The 12,723-nt window shown below is 42.4% G+C and overlaps 1 protein-coding gene across 1 annotated transcript in view; it reads left to right on the top strand.

The window, feature by feature from the left end:
• Positions 1-12,723, top strand: part of LOC132419772 (neuronal acetylcholine receptor subunit alpha-7) — a 125,315-nt gene that overhangs the window by 32,513 nt on the left and 80,079 nt on the right. Inside the window, exon 3 of the mRNA XM_060003660.1 lies at positions 11,399-11,443. Within this exon, the coding sequence (XP_059859643.1) occupies positions 11,399-11,443 (45 nt within the window). The remainder of the gene's footprint in view (positions 1-11,398; positions 11,444-12,723) is intronic.

The raw sequence follows: 12,723 nt of genomic DNA, 5'->3' as shown, positions 1-12,723 counted from the left end.
GTTATAAATATATATTCTTTTTCATATTCCTTTCCATTATGGCATATTACAGGATATTGAATATAGTTCCCTGTGCTATATGGTAGGTCCTTGTTATCTATTTTATATATAGTAGTTTGTATCTGTTAACCCCAATTTCCCAATTTATCCCCCATCCCTGCTATCCCCTTTGATAACCATAAGTTTGTTTTCTGTCTGTGAGTCTGTTTCTGCTTTGTGAATAAGTTCATTTGTATCCTATTTTAGATTCCAGATATAAGTGATATCATATGGTATTTGTCTTTCTCTTTCTGACTTCACTTCGTAGATTTGGTTTTTTAAATACATATTTTATTTTAGGACAGTTTTAGATTTAGGGAAAATTTGCAAAAATTTACTCATTTACCCCACACCCAGTTTCCCTGGTTATTATCATCGTACATTTGTATGCTACCTTTTATTATAATTAATGAACATATATTGATAGATTATTTTAACTCAAGTCCATGCTTTATTAGGATTTTCTTGATTTTTTACTTATTGTCATTTTTCTGTCCTAGGATCCCATCCAGGTACCACATTCCATTTAGTCATCTCTTTAGGCTCCTCTTGGTTGTGACAGTTTCTCAGACTGTCCTTGTTTTTGATGACTTTGACAGTTTTGAAGAGCGCTGGTCAGGCATTTTGTAGAATGTCCCTCCGTTGGGATTTGTTGGATCTTTTCCTCATAGTTAGACTGAGGTAATATGTTTTGGGGAGGAGGACCACAGAGCTAAAAGTACCATCCTCATCCTGTCATATCAAGGGCATATATCGTCAATATGATTTGTCATTGTTGATGTTGACCTTCATCTTATGACTTTAGGTAGGTCAGGCCTCTCCACTGTACAGTTACTTTTCCCCCCCCCCGCCCGTCTATACTGTAGTTTTTGCAAGGAAGTCACTCTGTGCAGCCCACATTTAAGTAGTGGGGAGGTAAGCTCCATCTCCTTAAAAAGTGGAGTATCTACATAAATTATTTGGAGTTCCTCTGCATGAGAGATTTGTCTGTTCTCTCCCTTTTATTTATTCAGTTATTTATTTATGGCAGTGTGGACTCATGGATATTTATCTTATACTCTGGTTATACTTCAATACTACTTTATGGATTTTGTTTCTCAAATTGTTCCAGCTTTGGCCACCTGGGTACTTGTTCTGTTTGTTCCTGTGACCCTTTGATGTACCCTCATCATTGTGAATTTATGTATTTATTTTTTGACCACTTTCTTACTTCCTGGCACTCAAAGATGCTCCAGGTCATCTTGTTTATTTCCTGCCCAACACCTGGAGTCAGCTGTTTCTGAAGGACACCTGATTCTTTTTACTGGAGAATGATTAGGAAACAGAATCTCGGTGCTTGGTGTGTGTGTTCGTTGCTCCTGGGGCATGTTTCTAGGCCCTCTAAATTGACGGAGTAAGGGACAGGTGTATGTATACAGTATGTATACTAATGCATGTATATGCACATATCTATGGTATTTCTATATATAACACTGGAATCTATATTAAGCTAAATGTGAATTTTGCCTTAGGTCTCCAACTCTAATCCATTACCATATAGGTAATTCTAACCTCCTCCCACCCCAGTGGTGAGAAATCTGACTCCCACGATCTTCCACCCACTTACGTAATTGTTCAATTCCAGTATACATGCAGTGGTTTTAGAATTGTTAGGCCAGACCTCTGTGGAGAACAGCTTCATCATCTAGAGTGCAGTGCTAGTGTACGGTGCCTTACAGACTCCCTTATTTTGGAATTTACTTAGGTCAGCACCCTTTTCCTCCAACTCCGTCAGGGAGGTTCATACTTTTGTGATATATTTAGATCCATTTCTCACATTTTGCATTCCATCCTGGATCCTCTGACTTCCTAAATGATCTTCTTTTAAATTTGCATACATTAAGGCTTACTCTTTGTGCTCTACAGTTATATGGGTTTTGACAAATGCTTTATGTCTTGTGCTCACTATTGCAATATCATACAAAATTGTTTCCCTGCTCTAAAAATCCCCTGTGCTCCATCTATTCATCCTTATAACCTCACACACAGCACAACTGATCCATCTGTTTACCATCCCTAGTTTTGCAGTGTCTTATAATTGAAATCATACGGTATGTTGCCTTTTCAGCCTGGCTTCTTTCACTTAGCAGTATATGTTTAAGGTTTATCTATATGTTTCGTGGTTTGATAGCTTATTTCATTTTACCCCTGAATAGTAGTAGTTCATTATAGGGAATGTAACGCAGTTTATCCATTCATCTACCGTAGGACATCTTGGTTGCTTCCAGGTTTTGCCAGTTATGAATAAACTGGCCATAAACATTAACATGAAGGCTTTTGTGTGGATAAAAATTTTCAAACCATTGCGTAAATATCTAGGAGTGCGTTTATCGGATAGTCTGGTGATACTATGTTTAGTTTTATGAGAAACTGCCAAACCGTCTTCCAGACTGGCACACCATTTTGCATTCCCACCAGCAGTAAATGAGAGTTCTTACTGCTCCACATCCTCTCAGCAATTGGTATTGTCAGGTTTTTAGATATTAATCATTCTAATAGGTGTGTGGCAGTATCTCGCTGTTTTAATTTGTAATTCCTTAATGACATGTTGAGCATCTTTTTGTATGCTTTTTTACCATCTGTGTATCTTTGTTGTTCAGGTGTCTGTTCACATCTTTTGCCTATTTTTTAGTTAGGTTGTTTGTTTTCTTCATGTTGACTTTTCTTCCAATATTTCAGATCCAAGTCCTTTATCAGAGATGTTATTTTGAGAAACCATCTCCCAGTCTGTGGTTTGTTTTTTCATTCTGGTAACTGTCTTTCACAGAGCAGTTTTTAAGTTTAATAAAATCCAACCTAGCAATTTTAATGACTTTATTTTTTGCGTGGATCATTGTCCCTTTGGCATTGTATCCAAAAGCTCATCACCAAGCCTCAGATCACACATACGTTATCCTATGTTTTCTTCTAGTTTTACATTTAGTCTTATGATCCATTTTGATTTTATTTCTGTGATAGGTATTAGGTCCATGTCTATTTTTCTAGCTATTTATCCTGCTTGGTGTTCCCTCACTTTCCGGGATATGTGATTTGTGTCTGTCATTAATTTTGGAAAGTTCTCAGCCATTATTACTTCAATTATTCATCTGCTCTGCTCCTTTTTATTTTGGTAACACAACTATATAGAGTTATACATTTTGAAATCATCCCAGAGTTATTAGATGGTCTATTTTTTTCATTCTTTTTCCTTTTTTGCATTTCAGTTTCAAAAGTTTCTATGACATATTTTCAAGCATATTTTCTGCCAGTGAAGGGGCTTCCTAGTGTGTGGAAACTTTTCCTCCTTCACAGCTACCTCCTAGAGGTGCAGGTCCTGTCCATATTCTTTTGTCTCTGTTTTTCCTTTTTTCTTTTGCCCTACCCAGGTACACAGGGAGTTTCTTGCCTTTTGGGAAGTCTGAGGTCTTCTGCCAGCGTTCAGTAGGTGTTCTGTAGGAGTTGTTCCACATGTAGATGTATTTTTGATATATTTGTGGGGAAGAAGATGATCTCCACTTCTTACTCCTCCGCCATCTTGAAGGTTCCCCCTACCCATCTGTTCTTGCATGTTGTTTATTTCTCCTTTAGAGTCCTTTAACATATTGATCATATTATCTTAAATTTAGTGTTTGATAATTTCAACATCTGTGTCATATTACAGTCTTTTTCTGATGCTTGCTTTGTCTCTTCATACTTTTTTTCTTGTCTTTTAGTTGCCTTGTAGTGTTCTGTTATAAATCAGAAATATCCTATAAGGTAATAGAAATTGAAATAAATACACCTTTAATGTGAGAATTTATGTTATTTTGGCTAGTAGTTGGGCTGTAATGTTTGCTGTAGCTTTCTGTGCCAGAGGTTTCAGATTCTTCTAGTGTCTGTTTTTGTCTCCCCTCTTGATTTTGGTCTTCGCTCAGTACCCCTCCTCAGAGAGAGTCTGCAGTTTTTTCAGTGGTTCCCACTGCCCTTATTCTGGAGTGTTAGTGTGGTGGGATGATGTGGGGGAGGGGAAGTGTTCTATAGGTTCTGTAGTGTTAGGGTTAAACCTCAGCCTTTCAGTGGGCCTGTCTGTGCTCCTGGGCTGTGGCCTTTACAAGTGTTTCCCTCCTATGATGGCTTTCGTCCCCTCCTTCGCATGGGATAGAAAGGCTCCAGGGCACTGGTGTGGGAGGAATGGTGGAGATCAAGCTCTGGAAAGGTTGGAGAGTACCCTTTGCTATGGAGAAGGCTTTGGGTGGCCTGTTTCCTAAGTGTTACTCCTTCCATTCCTGTGCCAGAGTTACAAGGGGATCTTTCTTGCATATTTACCTTGAGAACTTGGTGGGGCTCCTGGAGATGAAATCCATGAGAGTGTAGGGTGTCCCCAAGGTTGTGGCTCCCTGGAGGTTTCTTATTCTCACTCAAGTTTATCCTCAGCAAACAGAGACTCATCAAAATGACCATGTGGGTATTACTGCAAGTTTATGGCTCTAGTAGCCTCTGCCCCCGGTAAGCAGATCTTGTCTATGACTCTGTGAATTTGCCTGTTTTCAGATTTCAGTGTGGCACTTTACACTGCAACATCAAGCTCTCATGGGTCCAACCAAAGTCACTGATTTTCAGTATGTTCAGGTTTTTTTTTTCTTGCTATAAGAGCTTAATTGTAAGCTCTTTACATATAGGAGCTGAAAAAAATGATTAAACTTTGATTTGTTTTTGAGTCATATTTATCTTCTTGAGTAACTTGTTGAGCTTCCTTAAACTGAGGATTAGTTCAGCAATTCTGGAAATTTCAGTCATTATTTCTTTAAATTTTCTCCTTCTGAAGCTTTTTTATTTTATTTTTTTAAAGGTTATTTATTTATTTTTGGCTGTGTTGGGTCTTCTTTGCTGCCCGTGGGCTTTCTCTAGTTGCGGCGAGTGGGGGCTACTCTTCACTGTGGTGAGGGGGCTGCTTATTGCAGTGCCTTCTCTTGTTGTGGAGCATGGGCTCTAGGCACGTGGGCTTCAGTAGTTGTGGCACGTGGGCTCAGTAGTTGTAGCTTGCAGGCTCTAGAGCACAGGCTCAGTAGTTGTGGCTCATAGGCTTAGTTGCTCTGTGGCATGTGGGATCTTCCTGGACCAGGGATCGAACCCGTGTCCCCTGCACTGGCAGGCAGATTCTTATTCACTGCACCACCAGTGCCCCTGACAGTGTTCTTTTCGGTTTCTTTGTTTTTGAAGATTTTGTTTTTGAAGATTTCTCTTCCATTTTTGTGAGCTTCCATTTGCATTTAAGAAGATATTTCTGTGATTTTCTCCAGCATTTCTAGGTGTTTGGTAGCAGGACAGTGTTCAGGTCATGGATTTTACTGTTTTGCTAGAACCAGAAGTGTGTCTCCTATGCATGGTCCCAGGACACTTTCTGTTTCCCACGTGCATGTTCTCCATTTCAGCTCAAGTTGTGCCCTCCTTGTGGCATTTCTGTGTCCACGTCCCTAATTGACTTAATCTCTTTGTGTTTTTCCTCTACATACTGTGGTTATCTCATGCCTTGCCTTCATGCCAGTAACTCAGTTTTCAGCTGGGTCTGTTTTGTTCCTTTCTGGCTCTAAGTTATTAGCCATGTAACCTTATTGTTTTGGTTCTCAGTTCATTTGTTTAGCTCTGCAGTCTCCCTTTTATTTCATTCGGTATTTTATAATCTCATATTTGAAATCATGTTTAATTTGATCCAAGGCTTTATTGAGTTATATAGTAGAAAGAATTCATGGGAAGCATGCTTGTCTTAATTGGGCTTTTTTCCAGATTATATTTTGTATTTTAGTTGTGTTTATCTGCTTGCCTTCCTTTCTTCCTTGCATTTTAAATTATTTATGTATTCATTCATTCATTCATTGCCAAACTATGTTTGTGAATCTGTCATTCCAATTTTTTCATCTTGCCCATGCCTTATGAGGGTGTGTCTACTCATAGTTTTTAATTTTCTGTGCTATAATTTTTTTCATATATATTCTTTCCTTTTATGTGATCTTTATTTTTGCTTAATTTATTAAACCAATTAATCTACATTGCTTGTAGAAATATTATAAATGTCAAATAACAAAAAAAGAAAACATTACTGCTTTCACTTCCAGCTCCTGCCTTCTTTCATGTATCTCATCCCTTTCCCTTCCCTTCGACCTTTTGAACCCACCTTGGCACCAGTTCCACATCGAGGGTTGTGTTGAGATCCCCTATCGCTAGCTCCTGTCTTCAGAGGACCTCGTTTTGATGGGACTTCCCACAGCCAGGTTCCCAAGAGAGTTTGTTGGAGAAGCCTGGTGCTGAAGCTCCAGCACTGGTTTCCATGACCCAGGCATTTGTAGAGTCCAGCTCTTGCGTGCAGTTGCTTACCTTGAGTCCTGCCAGAGATAACTTGTTATGTGTGCTGTGTTTGTGAAGGGGATGCTTAGACACTGATTCAGTCAGGATGATGGCTTCAGAATAAAGGGAAATTTATTGTTTCTGTCCAGAGAGAGTTCAGATGAAGCTTGAGTGTTGGTTTACCAGTGTGACTGGAGTCCACCTCTTTCCCCCTCTCTCCTACATCCATAATCCCCTGGCCCCTCCACCCTTCCTCCACTTTCCAGCGCTGCTGACTCAAGACAGAGTCTCTTCTCTGGTTCTGCTCTCATGATCCATGCCCCAGGCTTCGTTCTTCCAGATTTGGGTCCTCTTGGGGGAGACAGGGAGGCTCTTCCTCTAACAGAAGTGGAAAGAAGCCCTTTCAGTCCTAGTAAAAAGTGCACTCTCGAACCCCTTGCCCCTCCCTGGGGAGGCTGGGGCAGACTTTTCACACTGTACTTCCAAAACACAGACTCTGAGCAACCCCCAAATGAGAACAGAGATGGGGCTGGGCCCCTGGGTCCAAGAACCAGGAACGCCTTGTCTTAGGAACACCAAGCCTGCACCAGTGGCTCTCAAACTTCTAAGCTTCTGGACCCCTCTACTCTCATAACAGTTATTGCAGATCCCTGTCCCCCCCCCAAGTTTTTTTTACATGGGTTACATCTATCAATATTTACATGTTTGAAATAAAAACTAAGAAAACATTTTCAAGTCCATGAATTCATTCGAAATAATAACCCCGTGCCTTGTTACCATAACTAATACTTTAAGAAAAACAACTATATTTTCCCAGGAAAAACACATTTAGTGAGAAAAGTAGCACTGTTTTATATATTTGCAAATCTCCTTAATGCCCAGCTTCATAGAAGACAGCTGGATTCTCTGATCCACTTCTGCGGTCAGTCTGCTGCATCGTATGTCACGTGGTCTCTGCAAAGCTCTACCAACCGTTCATGAGTAAATGAGGGTGAAATAGGCTAATAACTTCTCATGATTGTGAAAAAGGTGTGGCTTCACTGATCCTCTGGAAACATCTCAGAAACTCAGAGGTTCCCAGCCTGTAGTTTGAGAATGTCTGTGCTGTACAGATGCCAAAGGGAATCATTTTCTGTGACCATCACCAAAGTGTTTCCTTAGGACATTGGGAGCAGAGTCACCTGGCAGCTGAAACACTGGTGTTGAGCTATGAGATGAGAATAATAATAGTACTGACTTTGCTGTGTGGTTGTCACAAGACTGTAATGAATTTGAAAAAAAAGTGTGTGTGTGTGTGTGTGTGTGTGTGTGTGTGTGTGTGTGTGTATCACATTCAGAAGACTGCAAACTCTATTTAAGGTTTAGCTGTGTTATTTTCAAATATCATTTACTGTTATCCTCTGTAGTGAAAATCATGGGTTGGTTCACCTTTTGCCCATTTTTCTGTTGGATTGTCTGCCTTTTTCTTATTGACTTTTAGGCATTTATTTCTTACGCTGGATATGAGTCTTCTCTCAGCCCTAATATCTCGCTGACTCAGGGAAAATCACAGCCTCTCAATTTATTTTTCTGCCACCGTGGGTGGCAGGGTGGCGGGGACGAGGCTGGGAAGCTGTGGCAGGGGCACTGGGTGCGTGGGATCTGGCTCTGCAGACCTTGCAGGCCCTGGTCACCTGGCTTTGCCCTCAGGGGGCCAGCCCAGGGGTGGACCAGAAGGGTGGCCATCCTCTGTGCTTACAACTCAGGAACTGGTCGATAGGTCGCCTCTTTTTTTAAATGGAAAATAGGTTTATTAAGCATTAAATAATGTTCAGCTAACTTGTTATCCTTGTGGATACATGTTAGGTCCCTTCTAAAGCAGCTGGACAATTGGCAGAAAGGTTCCTCCTTGGGTTGAATTGCACTCTCCTGTCCGAGACCACAGGTCTGCCCAGGTTGCTGGCTCCCTCCCGGAGCCCCTGGGCTTGTGCAGGAGGAAGGAGGAGGGCATGGGGCAGGGCAGGCACTTGGGGGTTGAGTGGGGAGCAAGATCTAGAAGGGTAGGGGTGCACACAGTGGGCGTGAGGGGTCGTGGCTTTGGTGTTGCAGGGTCATAGGAAGTAAAGGTGATGTCTTTTCCTCAGGATCCCATCCCCATCACTCTGGTGAAGTCCTTCTTCCTGTCATCCTCTGAAGGGGCTCTGTTCCTGTCCTCTGTGACTTGTCACCATTTGTAATTATAGGTGTGTCATTGTCGAATTATGTTATCCCACCCTCCACCCATATTTTATATTCCATGAGCTCAGGGACCGTGTCTGTTCAGTTCCCACTGTGCATGTCAGGCTGGCATAATGCAAACAGGAAGTGCTCCAGAAATATTTGTCAAATGAGTGAATGAATGAATACGCAAATGAACACTTGGCTGGACTGTGGGTTGTACAAAGGGCTGTGTGCTGCCCTAAGGACTTGAGACTGGATTATTTGAACAGTACAGCTGGAGGAGGGCAGAGCGCCTGTCTGGAACTGAGCAGAGTTCAGACCCTGTGAGGGCCCTGCCTTCCATCAGCTCAGCTGCTGTAGCCAAAGTACCATAGACTGAGTGGCTTAATGACACGCATTTATTTCTCACAATTCTGGAGGCTGGGGAGTACAGGATCAAGGTACCTGCAGCTTTGATGTCTGGTGAGAGCCTGCTTCCTGGTTCACAGATGGCTGTTTTCTGACTGGGTCTTCACATTGCAGAAGGGGTGAGGGAGCCCTCTGGGGTCCCTTTATTAAGGACAATAATCCTGGTCATGAGGGTGAACCCACCCTCATGACCTAAACACCTTCCAAAGGCCCCATCTCCTAATACCATCCCCATGCAGGGTAGGTTTCAACATAGGAAATTTGGGCAACACAGATATTCAGTCTTTGGGGGGAAGGACATACTTCACAGGGGGGTGGGAAGGAGGTGGGATGCCTTGTCACCATGCAGACTGAGAGCTGAGACTCAGCCAGTGGGTGGCCCTGGGATGGGGGTGGTGTGAGGGGCCCACCTTGGGAACACAGACAGTAGCCTCTCTGCTCTGCTGGTCCTGCAGGGTTTTCCCGCATCTCCGTGGAGGCTCCCCCACCCGCATTGCTGCTCCTTCCGTTGGAGGCTGGCTGCTGCTTTGCGTTGATTACAGTTTGAAATGCCTGCTCAGTCCCATGCTGCCACACACCACAGAAATCTCATTTCCCTCTAATGAGGTTTCAGCTAACATGTTGGAAAGAAGAAAGCCTTTTAATTAGATTGGTCGTAATTGAGCTCCCAAACCACAGAAGCCTTTCTCTCAGAAGATAAAGACATGGATGCAATTAAAAGAAAGCCACGTGAATGGAACACTGGCTAATTTTAAGTTGATTAAAAACAACTCCTTAATAAGTTGAGGCAAGGGACATATGTCCTATAAGAGTTTATCAGTGCTTTCAAATAGTACTGGAGATTGGACTGGAACTAGAGCCCTCTTGCAATTCAGATGCATGGCTCTGTCAGCAACTGTTGTCTCTGCACAGAGGATGGAGAGAGGTTAGCTCCACAGCTTTTTCTGCCAAAACCCCTGGCATGTGTTATTTTGAAAAAGGGGATGTATTTTTCTTGTACAGAATTGGCAGCTTCTTCTGGACACAGCCCCTGGCCTTGGACCCTTGGGACTTGGTCCCCTGTCTTTCCCTAGGCAGCCTGATCCTCTCTGTGAGATTTACACCCACCTTCCTGCCTCCAACTCTCACCTCTCAGAGGCACCCAGGGTGAGCTACTGGGACAGGGGCATTGATGCATCAAAGAATCTCTGCCAGCTTCTTACGCATTCAGCACATTGGTATTTGAAGGAGAAGCAGCATCCATTTCTCACTGTGTCCCTGCCCTGAGACCATGCCCCAGTAGATGGTGTTCTTTCTGCCACTGGGTCTGTTTTTGTGACTGCCATCAGGGAGCCGGCCAGGTAGTTCCTGCTGGAGGGGCTTATGGCCTCAGCCTCTGGGTATCTCAGCATTAATAAGTACTTTCTCCTGGAGAGGGTGAAAATTGCTAATTTACAGAGTCTTTTAGGTGGGAATTGAAGACGAAATAGTGAACAGCATTCTCAGCAGAACTATTGCATGAAATGGGCTTGTTTGTCTCCGTGTGCACTGTGGCTTTTGCTAGGCCCTTTTGGGCTTTTCCAGCCATGCTAAAAAACCGGTTGCATCCCAGGTGGAAAGGCCCCATGTTGACTAGCATCTTCTTTGGGTGTCCAGTGCAGGGGCAAAGCCGCGGTCAATCTGCTCTCTGGAGCTTCCTGAAAAAAATGCAGACTTTGGTGCCCAGCTTGGAACCCACTCTCAGTTTGGAAATGTGGAAAGAGGGGCTGTTGACTCAGATCCAAGTGTGAATGGTTCCTTCATAAAGGAACCACCTTTCTGACCCTTAGTTTGCTCACCTAGACAGGATGTACCCTGCAGGTGTGTGTCGAGGGCCTGGGTGCTGCCAGGCTGATGGAGGATGGGAGGAAAGGCAGGAAGACCCTTGGGGCTCAGGGAGAAATGCGGCCCACTTAGCACAGGTGCCGCACCTGTCACGGGGCGGGGCGGGGACTCCCTTCCCCGGGGGAGGGAAGCCTATTTCAATTTGCTTAAAACTCTATCTATTCTGCTAATAAACTTGACTTTAAAAGATTGGAATCTGCATCCAGTCTTATTTTTTAAGTATACAAATGATAAATAATGTGTAAGGAAAAATAAGATAAACGATTAGCAGGTATCATCTCAGGATGGTGGGGTTGCAGGGTTTTAATTTTCTTCTCTATACTTTTCCATCTTTTGTAAGAGCTCTGTAATGAATGTGTATTACTTCAGCATAAATAGAAAAGCTGTGCTCTGGGGAAATGCAGGAGTATATTTGGAAGTGCTCCATGAATTCTATTTTCCACACACGCCAACCGTCCCAACCATCAGATTGGTATATGAATAAGGGTATCATTTCTTCTTATGTAAATCATATAAACCATATTTTTGACTTTTTTTTTTTCCTTTAAAGGATGAGAAGAACCAAGTGTTGACCACCAACATTTGGCTGCAAATGGTAAGTTGCGACCATGGCTTCCTGCTCTTGCTTCCACGATGCCTGTGCTGGAATCACAGTGAAGGTCCCGTAGGACAAGCCAGGACTGTCCTCCCACCTTCATGTATGCAAACAGTGAACCAGACCACCCCGCCTTTGCATGTCCTGCACTACACCCTGCAAGGCAGAAATATGCACAAGTTATAAGATGCAGGTCTGCATGTGCATGTCCACAGTCTGCACACTAACTGGTCCCTAGGGCTAGGGAGTGTGTGCCCTGCTCCCCCTGGCTCCAGCCATGCACGTCTGAATGCGACAGAGTGACACCTAAGCCAGAGGCCTTCACACTTCCTGCTCCAGTGACACCCGCAAGAATTTTGAGAAGCTGTATTTTTTCATTCATGTATTTTAACCTTGACATCTAAAGTTCTAACCTCAGATTAATTAACTACAAATTATGTTACTTCCATCCAATTGTAAAATGGACGTTTAAAAATAAAACTGTCAGTCTCTATTTTAAATTGAATCTATTTAAATGCCATATAATTGGACGCCCATATCATTAATTAAAAAAAATATACAAACAAGCCCTTCTTTAACTGGTTGATATTTTACATACTCCCATTTTCTCTCTGCACTTATATTTCTATTCCACTTTCCACACAGAATTTTATCCAAATGTGATATAACTTTATGTTTGAAACTCTTTTATTAATCATTCTGCCTTGGTTTTCTCAAATGTAAATATTTACATAAAAATTATTCCTTCAGAAAATAAGTGAAATAATAAATAAGTGAAATAAAAAGAAAATAATAAAAATTATTCCTCCAGAATTTTTCTTCTGGATCGATTTAGGATTATGGTGATTAATGCTACATAATTTCTCAAGGTGACACTTAATTACAAATTTTAATAAATAATTATTAAACATAAAAAATTGGAAATCTACCTCTTTACAAAAGATGGGGCTTTGGAAGAGATCGGTTCAAGGTGGCGGAGTAGAAGGATGTGCTCTCACTCCTTCTTGTGAGAACACCAGAAGCACAACTAACTGCTGAACAGTCATCGACAGGAAGACACTGGAACTCACAAAAAAAGATACCCCACATCCAAAGACAAAGGAGAAGCCACAATGAGATGGTAGGAGGGGCGCAATCACAATAAAATCAAATCCCATAACTGCTGGTTGGGTGACTCACAAACTGGAGAACACTTATACCACAGAAGTCCACCCACTGGAGTGAAGGTTCTGAGCCTCACTTCAGGCTTCCAAACCTGGGCGTCTGGCAAGGGAGGAGGA

The sequence above is a fragment of the Delphinus delphis genome, chromosome 2 (assembly GCF_949987515.2).
Source record: "Delphinus delphis chromosome 2, mDelDel1.2, whole genome shotgun sequence".
Lineage (NCBI taxonomy): Eukaryota > Metazoa > Chordata > Mammalia > Artiodactyla > Delphinidae > Delphinus > Delphinus delphis.
Note: the sequence above shows the minus strand (reverse complement) of the source record. Positions and strands in the feature narration are given on the sequence as shown.